Below are 17608 nucleotides of genomic sequence, written 5' to 3'. Positions count from 1 at the left end.
ACTCCGGCTCACATCAACGTCACCTCCACGCCATCGCCGTGGCAATGAGTGGTTTCCAAGTCCAATCTCTCTTTAAGAAGTGTGGAGGAAACATGAAGTCGGAGAGGAGCTGCTCGACGGGTCAGGGAGCTCGTGTTTTATAAGCAGCGAGTCGTAATGCCACCGGTACATTTCACATTCCGGTTGGACTCGTTTTGCACCTTCGCCACCCTGTGAAAGGCCAAGTCGAGGTTTTCCATTATCGCAGAGAGAAGAGCTGTTAAGGCAATTAAAGGCATCGTCTGCGGGGAGGCGAGTGGTTTCGTTGTTTTAGAATAAAATCACCTTTCAGCGTCATAAACCAGAAGAATATTACTGAATACTGAAGTGCCAATTAATGATGAGTCATGTTAGAGATTCATTCCCCGATTCCACTCGTCTGACATGAAAACACAGAGCCTGCTCCCTCACAGACCTCGGCGATGAAGTGATTGTTGCTCTCCATTTCCACACCGTCCCTGTTTCCATTTAGACAGTTTGACACAAATTGCAGCGAAACGAAATCCTCCGAGCCAACAGCTCCAGATGGCTGCGAGGCCGAGCTGTGGCGGGTTTTTTCTCCCTTATCTTCCACCGTTACCTTCCTTGCATCAGCCTGTCATGAGGCTGTGACTGCTGGGAATTACCGCCACCGAGCCCTTTTGACATGTGACTGTTGGGGAGCGCAGATACGGGTCGAGTCGTCGGCCGGACAATGACTTGTTGTCCTAGAAGGAAACCGGAGAGGTTGTTTGGAGGCATCAGACACAGTGTTACCTCGACCAGAGCTGCTTTTTCACCGTTCGGAGCTCCACAGCCTCATAACGTCACTCCCCCCCAGTTAAAACAACCCACTATCATCCCCCCCAGTTAAAACAACCCACTATCATCCCCCCCAGTTAAAACAACCCACTATCATCCCCCCCACCCAGGACTCCTGAGAATTCAATATCCGGCTTCATTTGTTTCCAACAGAGATGCTCCCAAAGATGACATCTCTTAGTTGGATTCTCATTATGTTGAGTTGATGAATCATTTTTCACGTATAAATGATCTTTCTGGGGCTGCACGGTGGTGTAGTGGGTAGCACTGTCGCCTCACAGCGAGAGGGTCCCGGGTTCGATTCCCGGGTCGGGCCTGGGTTCCTTCTGTGTGGAGTTTGCATGTTCTCCCCGTGTATGCGTGGGTTCTCTCCGGGTTCTCCGGCTTCCTCCCACAGTCCAAAGACATGCAGGATGGGGATAGGTTCATTGGTGACTCTAAATGTCCCGTAGGTGTGAATGTGAGCGTGAATGGTTGTTTGTCTCAACATGTCGGCCCTGTGATAGACTGGTTACCTGTCCAGGTGAACCCTGCCTTCGCCCAATGACAGCTGGGATCGGCTCCAGGTGACATTTCAGAGAAATCAAGTGATGGACAAAAGAAAAAAAGGATAAAAAAGTTTTACTTGATGCTGAAAAGCTGGGAGGGGAGCGGTTGACGTCTCTGGAGGCTGATGCAGCCAAATGTAATAACATTATTCATCTGGTGCCGTTTGCCAGTAAATCCCCACGGCGACCGGCGGCAGAGAGAGAGAGGGAGAGAGAGCACGGCCCAGTGAGCCCAGTGATACCAGTACAACTGTTTTGTGATTCCTGGCTTCTTGAGGACTCGTTAGAATTAGATTCCAGATTTGTTTCTGCCTCCTCAGCCCTTTAGTTTGATGCTCGCCTCTTATTGAGACTCTGAGGTGATGATCTGCCTTCACAAGCCCTGAATATGACTTAAATAGGGTTCTTTTATGTTGAATCAATAAATCCTTATTGTATGTGTAGCCCGTGGAATTTGATGCCACACAGGACACAATTACTTCTGGGGTTTTTGTAGCCTTAGTTTTATTTGTTGAACACCATTTTCCACCTTTATGACGGAGGGTGTTGTTTAAAATAAAATACAATAAAATGTGATAAAATAAAGTACAATAAAACGTGATAAAATACGACAGTGGCCACGAATCTTGAACTTTTAGTGCCACGTGGACCTTTCACCATAGATTTCACCAGTCTTTAGTCTTTTCTCTTCTTCCTCACACAATGGCATCACATCACCGTCCTTCCTGGCTGAAATCTCTCCGTGGTCCACACGCAACAAAACCCAAAATGCGCAGTAACAAATCCCAAGGCTAAAGGCTGCCCTCAAGTGACCATATTTAAGAAGTGACTGTGGCGAAACACTTTGCATCTCCTTCACAGTTTTAACAAATAGAAATGGCAGAATCAAGATAAATCAACAAATGGCATGAAATAAACTTAACATTTCTCAGGTATTTAACAACCAAAGTGAAAACACAAACATGCCGGGTTTTACCACCCGGTTACATATGTATTGTAATGCAATCAGCCAATCACAGCCTGGGAAACGTTGACGTGCTGCAGCTCAACTTTCACAACTCATTGTTCTGCATGAACAGTTATGATTATAGATACATGAGTATGAAGCATGAAGACATCTTTTTTATTGCACGAGGATTTAATGAAGGAACAGAAAGTTTGTTAAACGGTTTATGCAGTTGGAATGAATATATGTGTGGTATATAATATGTAATGAATGAATTCTATTATAGTGGTTGCAGAGAGTCTTGCTCATATGAGCTCCTTCCTCTAATTGGTTGAAGTGCTGCTCAGTGATCTTGTTTGGGTGTGGAGGGTTATGTGGTGGACCGGTCCGTCTCCGCGCGTCACAGTTGGTTCATCTGCGTGTTTATGTCCCTCTTCAGTGATATTAGGGAACATTTAAGGAATGAAACTTGGCCACATGTAAAGATGAAGAGTTCATCACAAATGAATGCAGTTAGAGCCAACATGGCGCCGCGGAGGGCAGTTTCTACTTATATTATCTTATATTTATATTATCCAAGCAGTTTGCCTGAGATCAATAACTTGCTGTTCCTACATGGGACCAGAGGTGGAGGCTCCCAGGGGTCCACACCTGGATAGGAGCCTTTCCATTTCCTTTACAGAATTCCTCTCTTCCTCCAGATATCTCCTTCGTTCCCTCCATCTCTTCTGTTCTGGATAATCCAACACAAACACTGCTGTTCATCGATAGCTCCTAGCAGAGAGCTCGGGGAGAAGTGATGCTGGAGGAGGAGGAGGAGGAGGAGGAGGAGGGGGGGGTCCTCAGCGCAGAGCTGGCGCTGTGGACGAGCGGCGATCGGGAGCGCGCGTATAAGAAGGAAGGGAAGGAAAGAGCTGAGGCAGATCAGTCGCCAGCGGAGTCGAAGACGACGCATGAACGGAGTCGAGCGAGTCCGTCGCCCTTGTCGTGTCTTACAGCAGCCCAAAGCAGCGTCCGGCCGCCGCAACATGATGCTCCAACTCGTCCAGGTCCTCGGGGTGCTCGTCTGCGGCAGTCAAGGTAGGCGCGTGCGTCAGGGTGCGAACGCCTCGCGCTCGGTGACTTTGTGGACAAGTTGAGTGTATTTGCCATCGTGATCTGCAGCAGGCAGAGAGAGAGAGCGGGGGGTAGAGAGAGGTAGAGTCAGACAGGGGGGTAGAGAGAGAGAGAGAGGGCTGGATTGTTGAACTGGACGTGGTTTTGCAGTTGAAGCACGTCTTACTGGGGCCACAATGCTTTCTGGCTGAAAAGAGGGATTATGATGGGCTCCTCTTTTAGAGTGGGCGAGCTCTTGAGATGTGTGCGTGTGCATGTGAGTGTGCATGTGCGTGCATGTGCGTGCGTGTGCTGCCCGGACAACAAACTGCACTGTTTGACATGGTTCCCTGTCCGCGTCTTCTTTGCAAAGAGCTGCTTTAATGGTTTAACTTGCGATCATCCGCGCAGCATCTCGGCTCGGATGTGTCCGGACCCTCCGCGTCTCCCCGGCCCGGAGAGTCCGAACACGGAGCCCACGACGCGGCCACGCAGCCTGAGACGCGTCGGAAAGTTTGAACCGCACGAGCGACACCAGAGGACCCGGCTGTTAATTGGCTTTCATGCGCGTGGCGCACCTGATCTGGACTGCCGATGATTGTCTCTGCGCGCGTGCGTCTGTGTGTGTGTGGGTTGCATGCACGCGCCCAAGGGGAATAAAGATGCTGTCTGGCTGAGTGCTGCTAAAAAGCACCGATTCCTTCCTCACTGCGTCCTGGTCAGAGGCGCGCGACCCCGCGGGCGTGCACGCCTCCTGTAGCTTCACATTTAGCAGTAATCCATTACTTTTAGCGAAAGAGATTAGCTTGCAGGATGAGAGTGGTGTGTGTGTGTGTGTGTGTCGGTCCTGTTGGGAGATTCTTTTTCTGCTTGTTATCAGAAAACATAATAGCCCCCCCCCCCAAATAAAAGAGGGGCAGCTTTGAGAGTGGCTTTTTCTCTTGCAGTGTCCACACTGGGTTCCTGGCGCACAACGGCAGGTGGGGGTAGAGCGCTGCAAAGTGGTGCCAAAGTGGTGCCAAGAGTGGAGCCATAAGCCACTGGTCGTTCACTGAGAGACTGCTGAGCTGCGGTCCTTCATGGTGGGGGGGCATGGGGGGGTTAGGAGGAGAATGATGGATACCTTTTCTAATAACCCAGGAGTTGTACAAATGACCATGCATGTTAATAGCAGAGCCCTCTGCCTCTCCGAACGTCACACTGAGGAATGTTGCATTAAAACCACCTGGAGTCACGTGACTGCTCTTGTTTTGGTGGTTTGTGGCATGAAAACAGCAGCAGATGTAAAGCACATAGAATAAGGTGGATAAGATGTTAGAATGGAGAAGAAGATGAGGAGGAGGAGGATGATGCGTTCAGGGCCTCGTTGACTTGCATTTCCAATGAATTATTACATTTAATCCCACGGAGGTAAAACAGAGACTTAGCTGGAATATTCCTTTCTTTGTTGCTTTCCTTTTGTTGCAGCGATGTTACATCACCCCGACTGAGCAATTTACATTCCCATCATGCCTTTCATGATAGCGGAGGCCGATTAGTCCGAGGACCTGCTTTAATTGGAGGGCAGTTGTGAGATGAAGTAGGATGTTCACGTCTCCCTGTTGGGCCCCAGAGACTCGAGGACCAGGTTGTTGTGGGTTTTCATCGGTTTCACTTAACCCAGCAGATACCCGGCGCTGGCCCTCCCCCTCCGCTTCCTCAAGGAAAACATTTGCTTTTGAAGTCCCAGCTCCCCGCCGTTGAGTACGCATCCTTGAAGGTTTATGTATTTGGCATTTACTGACGCTTTGTACAATGAATTATATGCTTGCTCGGGCTCACCCGGGACTCGCCAATGTGATGTTAAGTGGCGTAATTAAGATATTTTGCTGCATCTCTTGGGGGGAAATGTCAGTGGCTCTGGGTTTAAAAGATTTATGCTCCTGTGCTTAAGTGCGTCTCGTTGCAGCCTGAGCCCGGGCTTAAGCACGCGTCTGAGCTTTGCTTACATCCTGTAGTTGGTTTATGCATAAACGCACACATGTCCCCAAACATGCACGCTGTACTCCACATCAGCCGCCACCAGAGAGCCACAGGCTGAATATTTAAAAGGGAAGTGCAGATTCTTTTTCTCTTGCTGTGCTGATAAGTTGACACTGGAATAAATGCTGCACAACATTCTTAAAACCACGCAACGCCATCACATCCTCCCATTAAAGACATGCAAAGCTGTTCACAAAAGAAATGGCCCGACTCGGTCCTGCAAGGTGGAATTGATTGCATTATTTGATTAATAGACTCGGACGTATAGAGAGCCGGTGTATATATGAAAATGGAATCGCCCCCTCGAGGCAGCAGCATATGAGAAATCAATTTAAGGAACGACTAGAGTCAGCAGGCCTCTGATTGTACAAAGGGCAATCTCACTGTTATGGATATGCTATTTATTTGCCTGCAAGCTTTTGATTTCTCATGTGTGCCCTTTAGCGCTCAGAGTGCAGAAAGCATGAGGTTGTATCCTCAACACCTGGATGTATGACCGAAGGCACTGCCAAACATCTGGGCTGAGTGATGTCATCGGACTGCTGATGGCCAAATGGCACAACACGGCCAAAGAAAGGAGCCGTTTTGAGTTTTTACTTCTACCTGCACAAGTTATCGGCGTCTATTTCCAAACTCAAAGGCTGTAGACAACACAACAACTCAAAAATAGACTTAAAAAGACAGAAATGAGACTTTAATTGTCCAAATGAGACTTAAAAAGACAGAAAAGAGACTTTAAATGTTCATAAAGAGACTTAAAGAGACAGAAGTGAGACTTTAAATGTCCAAATAAGACTTAAAAAGACAGAAACAAGACTTTAAATGTCCAAAAATAGACTTAAAAAGACAGAAATGAGACTTTAAATGTCCAAATGAGACTTAAAAAGACAGAAAAGAGAATTTAAATGTTCATAAAGAGACTTAAAAAGACAGAAGTGAGACTTTAAATGTCCAAAAATAGACTTTAAAAGACAAATGAGACTTTAAATGTCCAAATGAGACTTAAAAAGACCCACAAAAGGACTTCTTTTTGACATCCCTGTGCCCCGAGGCCCATTGTGCCCTGCTCAAAGGTAGCTTGTGTACAGGCTGCTCAGTTAACGGGGATGAAGTGCACGTATTTGATGATGAATCACCTTTTAATGACGCCTTGCTGTGCTTAAAGTGACTCTTAAGTGCCGAGTAGAGATGGCGGGCCAGCGGTTGGCGTTGGGTTTTGAGAAACCATCAGTTATCCGCGATGGAAGGAGAAAAACATGTAGAACAATGTCCTCTGCCTTCGCGGCCTGTTATTACCCAAATTAGCGGTTATTATGGGGAAGTGAGTGATGTTCTCCCCGGGGAGTTCTCCCATCCAGAAGCCGTCGGGGTCCTCTTTCCATTCGTTCTGTTCTTTCTGTTCCTTCTGTTCTGCATGTGAAGCCGGAGCGAAGCAGCGAGAGGAAGCAGGAAGGAAGAGGTTACACCTAGAAATTCATTCAATTCAAGTGAATGTGATTGCATCTCGTTAAATTGCATTGCGAGAGATGGAATCGAACTCTGTGGAGTCGCACTGTGCCAAAATTAATAAAATGTAATTGAATCCTGTCGAGATGGAAATTGAGTTAGGCCGGACTGACGTGATTGGAGGAGGCAGCGGCTGCATGGAGCTGAGTGCTGCTGGCGGCTCCACATCAGCTTGTGGTGTGTCGGGCTAACTAGCGGGTTAACTAGCGGGTTAACTAGCGACTAACTAGCGGCTAACTAGCGGGTTAACTAGCGGCTAACTAGCGGGTTAACTAGCGGCTAACTAGTGGCTAACTAGCGGGTTAAATAGCGGGTTAACTAGCGGCTAACTAGCGGCTAACTAGTGGCTAACTAGCGGGTTAAATAGCGGGTTAACTAGCGGCTAACTAGCGGCTAACTAGTGGCTAACTAGCGGGTTAAATAGCGGGCTAACTAGTGGCTAACTAGCGGGTTAAATAGCGGGTTAACTAGCGGCTAACTAGCGGCTAACTAGTGGCTAACTAGCGGGTTAACTAGTGGCTAACTAGTGGCTAACTAGCGGGTTAAATAGCGGGTTAACTAGCGGCTAACTAGCGGCTAACTAGCGGGTTAAATAGCGGGTTAACTAGCGGCTAGTGGCTAACTAGCGGGTTAAATAGCGGGTTAACTAGCGGCTAACTAGTGGCTAACTAGCGGGTTAACTAGCGGCTAACTAGTGGCTAACTAGCGGGTTAAATAGCGGGTTAACTAGCGGCTAACTAGCGGGTGGAGCCAGGACGTCAGAGTTGTGGGGCTGATGGAGGGAGTGAGGAGGCTGCGTGGTCTTCCTCTCCAGCCTCCCAGCCGGTCTGAGGCTGACTCCGGGGTTCGTGCACCGGCAGGCGGATCACAGGAAGAACAGGGATCAGGAGAACCTGCTCCGGTTCTGGGCTGACCCACTTAAACCGTATTAAAAACTCCAGATGCAGCCGCGTGGAATGGACCCCTGCCTCCGTGATGGGGCCCCAGGCACCGAACGAAGCCGCGGTGCTCACCGGGGTCCGACCCTATAAAAGGCCGACGTGGTCTCGGTGACGTCACCATGGAGACCTAGTGAAGCTCAGAGTGGGCGGCTGCGGGGCTCGGCACACACACAATGATGCGGACGCCCGGGGCCGACGTGAATCATGTTGACATTATAAAGTGCCGACGAGGTGTTCAGCGACACAAACACAATAAAGTGGAAGCAGATTGCATGTTGGGCCGGTTGCCGGGGTTACGTCACCCGAGAGGAGAGTCTCACAGGAAGTCGTTTTTAGGCCATACTTTTACAAGTAGAAATGTAAATGCGTGATGATTTAAAGGTTGATATTGATTGTTGTTGTTGGCGTTGCTGTAATTGAATTAGATGTGTAAACTTGCATGAACTCTGCATGATATTGATTTTGCTCCTGTACTCTGACTCTGACGAGAATGGAAAACTAGACCTTCTAATGTACATTTGTTGTGTTCTCATGTGAATTAACAGTTAATTGAGTTGTTTTGAATAAATACATTCATTCTCTGGTAGAAGATTAAGCTCTCGTGTCTTAAAGTCTTAAAAAGCGATTTCAAAGAAAAGTCACACATCACGAGCATCCTTCTCTCTCCTCCGGCTCGGCTCTGCACCTCTACACGCCGTCGTACCTTCATTTCCTCACGTCGGTCTCGGTCTGTGATTATTTCCCCCCGGGTCGTCTGTGGAGCATTAATGACGTTATGCTTGTGCATCCTAGTTCTTCTTTCTTGCTTTGGAATTAATGCAAAGTCTGTCTTTTAAAACAAGCGTGAACAGTAAAATGGGATTAAACTCTGAGATTTCTAAGTGATTATAAGTGTTTGTGAATGAATATTGGTGTGCAAATGAGTGTTCTATGTCCCGGTGATTATCTGGATGTGCTTATATGGCCGTTATGCAAATGCGTCGCACATAATGTGCTTTTTGTAAATGTTATTCTATCATCATGAGGATATAGGCGCGTGCAGGATATTCAGAGAGGATTTAAATGGCGCTGCATGGCGTGGGCCGCCGCGTCGGGCAGGAAATGGAATTAGCCTGAAAGTAAAAGGAGAGGTCACAACTTTTGCAGAAACGTTGTACGAATAAATTGGGTGAGACGTGACGAGTGAGAGAGGCTGCACACACACACACACACACACACACACACACACAATAAAACCTCCTTTTATGAGTCATCATTAAATGACTTTTTCACGGAGGCGGGCGAAGCGTGGTGGAGCAGCGACGCACTGACGGATGAGATTTGGACTTATGAGACAGAGAGATGGAGATGGACGTGGACGGGTGACAGGAAGTGGCGGCGGCGGCCAATGACGGATGAACAGACGGGTGAATGTGCTCACGTTGAGGCGGGGATAATGAAGAGGAGCCACATATTGACAGCTAAGGAAATCCTGGATGAGAGCGCTAGTTGGCTGCCGAGTGTCGGCGCGGTCCATCACGCTGATTAAGCACCGAGCTAATGCTAACGTAGCCGCGGCGGCTAGCAGACACTAATGAGAGGCTGAGGCAGGATTCTGGACCAAACCATCAATGTGATGAGTCGAGCATGTGTGTGTGTGTGTGTGTGTGTGTGTGTGTGTGTGTGTGTGTGTGTGTGTTGTGTGTGTGTGTGTGTGTGTGTGTGTGTGTGTGTGTGTGTGTGTGTGTGTTTGTGTGTGTGTGTGTGTGTGTGTGTGTGTGTGTGTGTGTGTCCAACCTCAGTATAAAATCTCTCTGAAACCATCTTGCATCGATTTATGAGTTTTGCATGAACTTTTCTTATTATTTGTTGAGGATTTCTTCCGTTTTGTTCAGCTGCTTGTCTTTACAGAGCATTCAACATACAATAACTTTGTGTTTTATGAACATCTTTATATTTATTATCAATTATTAAAGTATTGTCTCTGGAAAAAAGTTAGAATTAAGGTTCCCACTAGAATTAAGAGAAAACTTCACCCTTCAGATGTTTGTTACCTTGAATTCTTCTTCCAGTCAGTTTTCCTTTTTAAAAGGTTGAGGATATTCTTGCACTCATTTAGTAGCATTTACCAGATCCTCCTCGGCAGATGGGTTTGTCTTTCAGTAATCTAAGGGCATCTCTGGTCTTTAAAATGAGTGTGTGTTTCCATAAAGCCGTTGTAAAAGGAATGTGTGTGTGATCTGTCCGTCGCTGTGGTTTTATGGTCAGCGTCTCGCACCTCAAGCCCATCGGGACCAACTTGTTTAGAGCTTAGATAATGACATCAGCGGCGCCGGTAGATCAAGTGAAACCAGAGGAGGGGAGAGTGAGAGAGTGAGAGTGACGCGTCCCTCTGCTGGCTGCCTTTGTGTCCCTCTCTCTGCTGGCCTTGCAGTCTGCAGAGTGTTCCTCTGGGCTCCACTATTCAATTATCTGCTGCCGTATTGTGTTGTATTGTATCCATCACATTTCCTTGCTTCCATTCATCCGTCCATCCGTTTAGGCAGCGCGGCCCTCGGCTTGTCATTCCTGCCGCCTAATTAAGCCAAACTGTGATTGATGGACTCTGGAGTGAATAGCTGTGTGTTCCCGGCGCCGACCCCGCCCGAGGACATCAACCCGGCTGCCAATCACACCTCACAATGGGGCTCGGCATCCTTGCTTGACCTCCCCGGTGCTTCCCGGCATTGAGATGAGTTCGGGTCCTTGTGGGGGATCGGTTCTGCTGGGATCTTGCTCCTCTGATGGCCAGTCTCCTTGTTTATGGGAGGCAGCTTGATGGGGGGATGATGAGAGGAGCGCTAGATGAGAGAGGAGGAGGAGGACGGACACTGGAGATGTGGCCGGGTTGCTGCTGCAGCACAACAACTCTCACTGAGGCCAAACTCTCCTGATTGCCTCTCCGTGGCTCGCCGGCAATCTTCAAAAGGAATCTCCTAATGTGATGTAGGCCAGCTTATTTTTGTTTCCATCTCTTCTCCCTCTCTTTCATTTCCTCCGTCTTTCATGTTCCCGGTCCTCCCACACATCGCCAGCATCTGTACGGGGAAGATATCCTGCTCTGCTCTACGTGGGAGGCTTTTCAATCCTCGGTTCTTCTCCTACTCCATATCGTTATTAACACCATGCATGTTATGTTTACTCGACTGTGGTCAGGACGGTAAAGTGTGTTATTATCTCTCAAAGTAATAATGATCGTCTTGTAAGCACTCGTAAGGCACAGCAGGTGAACTGTAGGCGTGATTTTAATTACTTTGTGTATCTGAAGAACTTTTCCCATGATTCCTAGCTGGCCCTGCTCCCGGCGTGAGGCCTTGTGGGACTGCTGTGATCCCGCCCACCATGAGTGGAGTCCCTCCGTGGGAATACACCTCGCTAATTAAATACCTGCCTTATTCTGACTTGGATTTCCTTTTGGAATCCGACGGCTGAGTAGACTGTCCTTTCCTGTTACTGTGTACGGAATACGGATCGTAGGGATCTTCACACTTCCTGTCGCTGGTCACGCATCAGAGCGCGTGCAGGTTTGTTTGTGCTTGTTGAAAAGGTGAGATGGAGATAAAGAGGGGGATGCAGCTGGGAGAAGCAAACACTTTTGAGATGTGAGGCCAGCAGCGTTGGCCGTCCTCATGTGAACGTATGAATGTGCTGCAGGGCTCCGGTCTGAAGAGAGCCTTGTGATCTCCTGCGTGCTTCACACATGCCTTCACAGCCGGCAGGTTTCTGCTGATAGAGGCTGATTGTAATGAGCACCGACGAGACCGAGGCCCGGAAAAACCAACTGAGATACACAGAGATGACACCAATATTACTCCAGGAGCCAGACTCTGATCGTTTTAGTTTAGTTTGGTCCTTCACTCTTCCCAAAAACGACTCCATCGTCCTAAAACCAGTGAAACCGCTCTCTAATATCGGTTTTATTTTGCTGTGAAAACAGACAAACTGCATGTCTTCAACAGAAGTTTACAAGATGACACATCATGATGTACCGTTTCACTGGAAGGAGCTTGAACGCATCATAATATTCTAATATGAGGCTAATCACGGATAGGCCAAACCTCCAGATGCAGATCCTTTCTCCGTCCGACGTTAGCGTCTCGTTAGCTGCCGTGTTCGGACTCCAGCAGGACTGGAACAGAACCAGATTAGATTCCCCTCCAGCGGGCTGTATTGTGGGAACAGAGTGAATTCCAGCATGTTGCTGTGAGAACCCCAAGATTACTTTTATTTCACGCTGCCTTTCATCCATCCTGCAGAGTCCGGGGTAGGCGACCAAGAAGAAATGATAGATGGTCTTCGGGCACTCGAGGCGAGAAAAAAACGTGGAGAAGCATCGCAATGCAGCTCGGCGGTCAATAAGCAACAAGGAGCTTCGCTGGAGGCTGAGAAGGAGGGGGGGGGGGGGGGGGGGGGGGGTAGTACCGGCTCTCGCTCCCCAAGGAGGCGGCCGAGCCACAAATTAATAGAGCACTCCCACATGATCGGGAGTTTCATTTGGAACCGTCACGCTACATAAAGCCCCACAGAAATGAGGAGCTCAGCGAGGTCCCCTCCACGTCCCCCAGAGTCCCCGAATAACCTGTGTGATTGTAACACCCCCCCACACACACACACACCTTCCTCCTGAATCTCACAGCATCGCCTCCTTTTCATCCTCCTGAAGTCCGTCAGCGTTCTGAAATAAAAGTCTGCGGTCATCAAATAGAAGGTTTAAACTGATCACGACATTAAAAACAGGAATATTTAATTCATTGGTCGACACATACGGGACCATCTAAACCCCCCCTCATAAAAACCTGCACCCGTTTGACAACAGCGTGACATTCTTAGTGACAAACGTGGCGAGCGCGGCGCCCGGAGGCCCGCTTTCCTCTTATCGTTCTCCTCGCCATGCCAAGATTAGACGCAGCGAGCGCCGCCTCAGAGCGAGGATTACCACGATGACTAATCACTCAGCTCGCCGGACACACGACGCACGCCGCCGGTTCACATTCAGCACAAAGTCCACTTCAGAAAACAAACACATATTCGCCCGTGGCGTTGAAGTTAAACAATCTGCACGACAGTGTTTTAAGGAAATATTCCAATGAGAGTATTAACGTTGTTTTTTAATGCCTGACACGTTTTAAAGATGGTAATCATCATGTTGATCACAGCGAGGTTAAAGGGGTTCTACTCTTCTACTTTAGTGTTAATTAGCACATTTAGCTCCCTCTTCGTCATCCCAACAACCCACATGTGTCTACCTGTAGGTGAATACATTTCCCAGAATGCCGTTCAACAACCCCCCAAGGTTGGAGAGTAGCAGTGAGAGTGAAGTCAGCCTTTCCCCTCATTTCAAACCCGCCTGTTGTTTGTTTGTGGACGGCTGAGCTCCGTCTCGGTGGAGAAGTCGTCTCTTCTGTGACGAGGGTTTCCCACTCTGACTCCTCAGCGATGGAGAGAAGGAGCACAGAAGAACTGACATGAAAAACACACACTTCCTGTTGATGCTTTAGTTTGTTCTGCAGCTGTGCTGCAACAATCTCAATCATCTGTGTGGATCAAATATCCCAGGGTGAAGGCTTTAAGGCCTTAAACGTATCTTCACATTTTGAACAAAACATACATATAGACGCTATTTACTCCTGTTTATGTGGCATGAGAAGAAACAGGGACAATTCATTGTTCCCACTTTGAAGTTGGGCCGTCCCACAGCTCCTCACTGCAGGCCGGCCTTATTGATCTGTTGTCTGGGTGTCACAAACAATTTCGCCTTCTTCCCACTTTGATCCTCCTCCTCCTTCCGAGTGTGTGCGTGAGCTTTATGAATCCTCCTTCCAGCCGAGGTGTTGTCGTCCAAGGGAATCACAGTTTCAAAAAGCAGAAATATATAGCTCCAGTGCCATAGAACAGGTATGAATTTTCATAGCGACTGGCATAGCGTTTCATTTTTCATACATCAGCTGCAGAGAGAGAGAAGGTCTCGATATATAAAATATGAAGGAATTACTTTGTATTACCGGGTGAAAAAGTATAAACTATATACGTTCTTTAACACAGGCTGTTAGCACGTAGCATGTAGCACCGCTCACTTGTATGAGAAAACAGGAAACAGAAAAGACAAGTCGCCGCAGTATCCCAGGATGCACCGTGCCTCCCCAAACAAAACCATTAGTCAGGTGGCGAGGGAGCAGGAAAGTCTTTTTTGGTGGTGATGGAGCGCGTGGCGCCGCGGCGGCGTGACGCATGGCCCGGGCTCCGCCGCATGCTGTGTCACCTCCAAGGTTGTTTAATGGGAGTGTGTGTGTGTGTGTGTGTGTGTGTGTGTGTGTGTGTGTGTGTGTGTCGTAGTTCATCCCGCTGTGAAGTCTTGACTCCATGTGTGTTAAATCAAATGCATTCCTTGTGTAAAATTACTTATAAGGGCGAGAGATTGCGGCTTGTTTGCGAGCGTATATATATACAGTATATATATATATATATAGAGATATATATATATATATATTTATTTCAGGATTTTTGCTTACTCTTTGATTTTTCTCGCTGTTTTGAGTTTTGCCCCCCCCTCCCTGGCTCGAGGCTCCGAGCATCGTTGAGTGAAGATGCGGCGCCCGTATCCGCCCGCGTCAGCAGATCTATATGCAAAACAACACACACACATGCAGGCAGAATCAAACACACATTTAAGATTTCCTCATACGGGGCCGAGCACCCCGCCTCCAGAGATACATTTTTAATTTATGATACGGCAAGAAACATCACATAAGTGGAGGAGAAAGTTCAAGCACTAAATCTGGATAAAGAAATGAGGAGCTGGAGATGATGGTCCAATCAGGATCTCCTCCATCAGTAAGGGCTCAGGAGGAGGAGGAGGAGGAGGAGGAGGAGGAACCAGCTGCTCCCGTCTCAGGAACACACTTTCCATTTCACTCTGTTTTTGTTGGAGAAACCGTGTGTGACACGATACATCAAACTCTCCGATACGCTGCTTTACTTCTGACTGGACTCTCCTCTGTGCTCGAGTGTGTTAAACACACACACACACACACACACACACACACACACACACACACACACATGTGGGCTGTTTGATCCGAGTCATGAGAGAGACGGCGCTCTGCGTCAGCATGCAGCACTGAGAGAGAGCGGCCATTGTTAGCTGTGCGGCGCCTGCTGATGCTATCGCGGCTAATCTAGTGACTGGGTTATTGTCCTGGAAGACGTGACTTCATGGCTCCTGAACCGGGGGGGGGCATTGAGAGCTCATGCTGCTGTTATAAGGGGGGGGGGGGGGCATTGAGAGTTCATGCTGCTGTTATAAGGGGGGGGGGTGATTCTTATCATGGATTGATTATTTTGAAATAGTTTGAGAAGATGGACATTTTTTCTCATCCTCCTCCTAGTTAACGACTGAAATTGGATCTTCTTCATGTTGCCATGGCGATACAAGATGCTTGCCTAAAATCCAACCCGTTTCAAGTTATTGACCCGGAGTCTGTGGAGCGGAGAAGATGAGACGATTTATTCTGGTAATGGCTTAATCATTTAAAACACATCCATCTTGTTTTTTGAATCGTGATTCTGACGTCAGACCGACCGTGATGCGTTCATGAACGTCACGCCGACATCCACGTCACCCACGCGCTTGGGAACTTTAACTGTGTAAGCGGTGAAGGAGGCCGGCGAGGGCGATGGACGGCGAGGGCGTAAGTGTCGCAGAGTGAATTGCATTAATGAGTTTAGCGCTCGTCACCGAGAATCACTCTCACGTCTACGACGGCGTCGGCGTTCCCATCGGTCAGTTTCCGACGTCGTTAATAAAGGAGCATACATGTACTTTATACCACTGTATAGATACCCTCATTCGGTGTGTGTGTGTGTGTGTGTGTGTGTTTGTGTCCTTCAGGCCCTTGAATTAGTTGTACAGTATTTCAGTGTGTATTAAAATCATGTGGCTGACGGCTCTATTTGAATATGCATGCGTGTGTGTGTGTGTGTCTGTGCGTGTGTGTGTGTGTGCATGCGTGTGTGTGTGTGTGTGTGTGTGTGTGTGTGTGTGTGTGTGTGTGTGTGTGATTTATGGCCTGTTTTTAATCAGGCAGTAGAAAATGTTATTAGACAGCCTTCACGCGCTCCTCTGCCTGCAAATGAGCCGGCCCCGCTGCACCCTGGGATATCCTCCTGCAATTAGTTCTGAACTCACCTGTTACTGGGAGAGATGGGGGGGGGGAGGTAACAAGCAGACGGATAAACAAACAGGAAGGAGGTGAGATAAAGCAGCAGCAGAGAGGAGGGAGGGCGGAGGCTGAGGGAACAGCGGCTGACCTCGACACCGACAGTCTCCAGTCTTCTAACGAGGTGGCCGGCGGCGTGGGCGGGGCTTCTCCAGCGTGGATTAAGATTGGATGGACCTGCTCTCGCGTCCTGAACCCTGAGACTCCCAGTTATTGATCCGCCACGGGACCACTCGCCCCTCCCTCGCTAATGATGTGATGTCACCAGCTGTCATTTACTTAGAAAAACGCGTCCACGTCTAGTGACTAAATAACTGTCAAATATATACCCGCCCAACGTATTGTTCCTTTGTTTGTAGCGTGGAAGCCTTCATGGGCATCGTGTTTATGAATATCTGCTCTGAGTCCTGATCAATACTGCTGGGCAAGCATCTCATCTGATCATTTATCAACTTCCAGGAGAATAAAACCAAAGGGACTGCTCATATTTTAGAATATTTAACGATACAGTTGTATAATATTGTTGTGGTACAAATAGTGACAGTGTGGGCTCCATGGTCGTGGCAGGGGGCGGGGCTTAGCAAGGGCTCAGTGTTTGTTGTGTGATGAAAACCAAAAAATCAGAAATCTGTTGGAATATATGTTTTTATTTTTCTGGTCTGGACTAAAGATGCCACTCCTGCATCCATCCTCGTGTGACCTGCCTGCTCTCTGTTGCATCACTGAGCCCCCGGTGGACCGACTGTAGCCGGCGGCATCCCCTGGACAGCCAATCACGACGATGGCCTGTCAATCCCATCCGCACACACACACACACACACACACACACACACACACACACACACACACACACACACACATACACACACACACACACACACACACACACACACACACACACACACACACACACACACATACACACACACACACACACACATACACACACACACACACACACACACACACACACACACACACATACACACACACACACACACACACACACACACATACACACACACACACACACACACACACATACACACACACACACACACACACAGAAAGAAGTGAAAGCGTCAGCACACATGCATAGAATTTAAATCATGCAGACACAAACACAAACTTGCTTCCCCTGACGCGGCTGACAGACCAGTGGAAACATTATGAAATATTCAGGATATATTCTGAGTTCTACCTGTCTCAGTTTTCTTCTGGCTGTGTGTGTGTGTGTGTGTGTGTGTGTGTACACACCACAAACAGACATACTGTCCATGAAATGTTTGTTGCTTGTTCACGTTTGCTCCATCTCTCAATCCTCGCCGTCGCGGCTGTGTGTAATTGGGTCTGAGCCCGGCCAACCTTTTGTCTTGTGTGAGTTGCCTCGTGCTTACATCAACTCTGTTTGCCTTCTAAATCACAGAGCAGGGAAACAAACTCTATTTCCAACCCTCCAGCATGTACCGAGGATTG

General features: G+C 48.3%; 1 protein-coding gene across 2 annotated transcripts in view; it reads left to right on the top strand.

The window, feature by feature from the left end:
* Positions 1–3185: 3185 nt before the first annotated feature.
* ncam2 (neural cell adhesion molecule 2) overlaps positions 3186–17608 on the top strand; it is a 176783-nt gene continuing 162360 nt past the window's right edge. For both annotated transcript variants that reach the window (XM_084003870.1, XM_084003871.1), the window contains exon 1: positions 3186–3414. In XM_084003870.1, coding sequence (XP_083859996.1) covers positions 3288–3414 — 127 coding nt within the window. In that variant the 5' untranslated portion in view covers positions 3186–3287. The remainder of the gene's footprint in view (positions 3415–17608) is intronic.

Source organism: Eutrigla gurnardus, assembly GCF_963514095.1.
Source record: "Eutrigla gurnardus genome assembly, chromosome: 24".
Classification (NCBI taxonomy): domain Eukaryota; kingdom Metazoa; phylum Chordata; class Actinopteri; order Perciformes; family Triglidae; genus Eutrigla; species Eutrigla gurnardus.
Note: the sequence above shows the minus strand (reverse complement) of the source record. Positions and strands in the feature narration are given on the sequence as shown.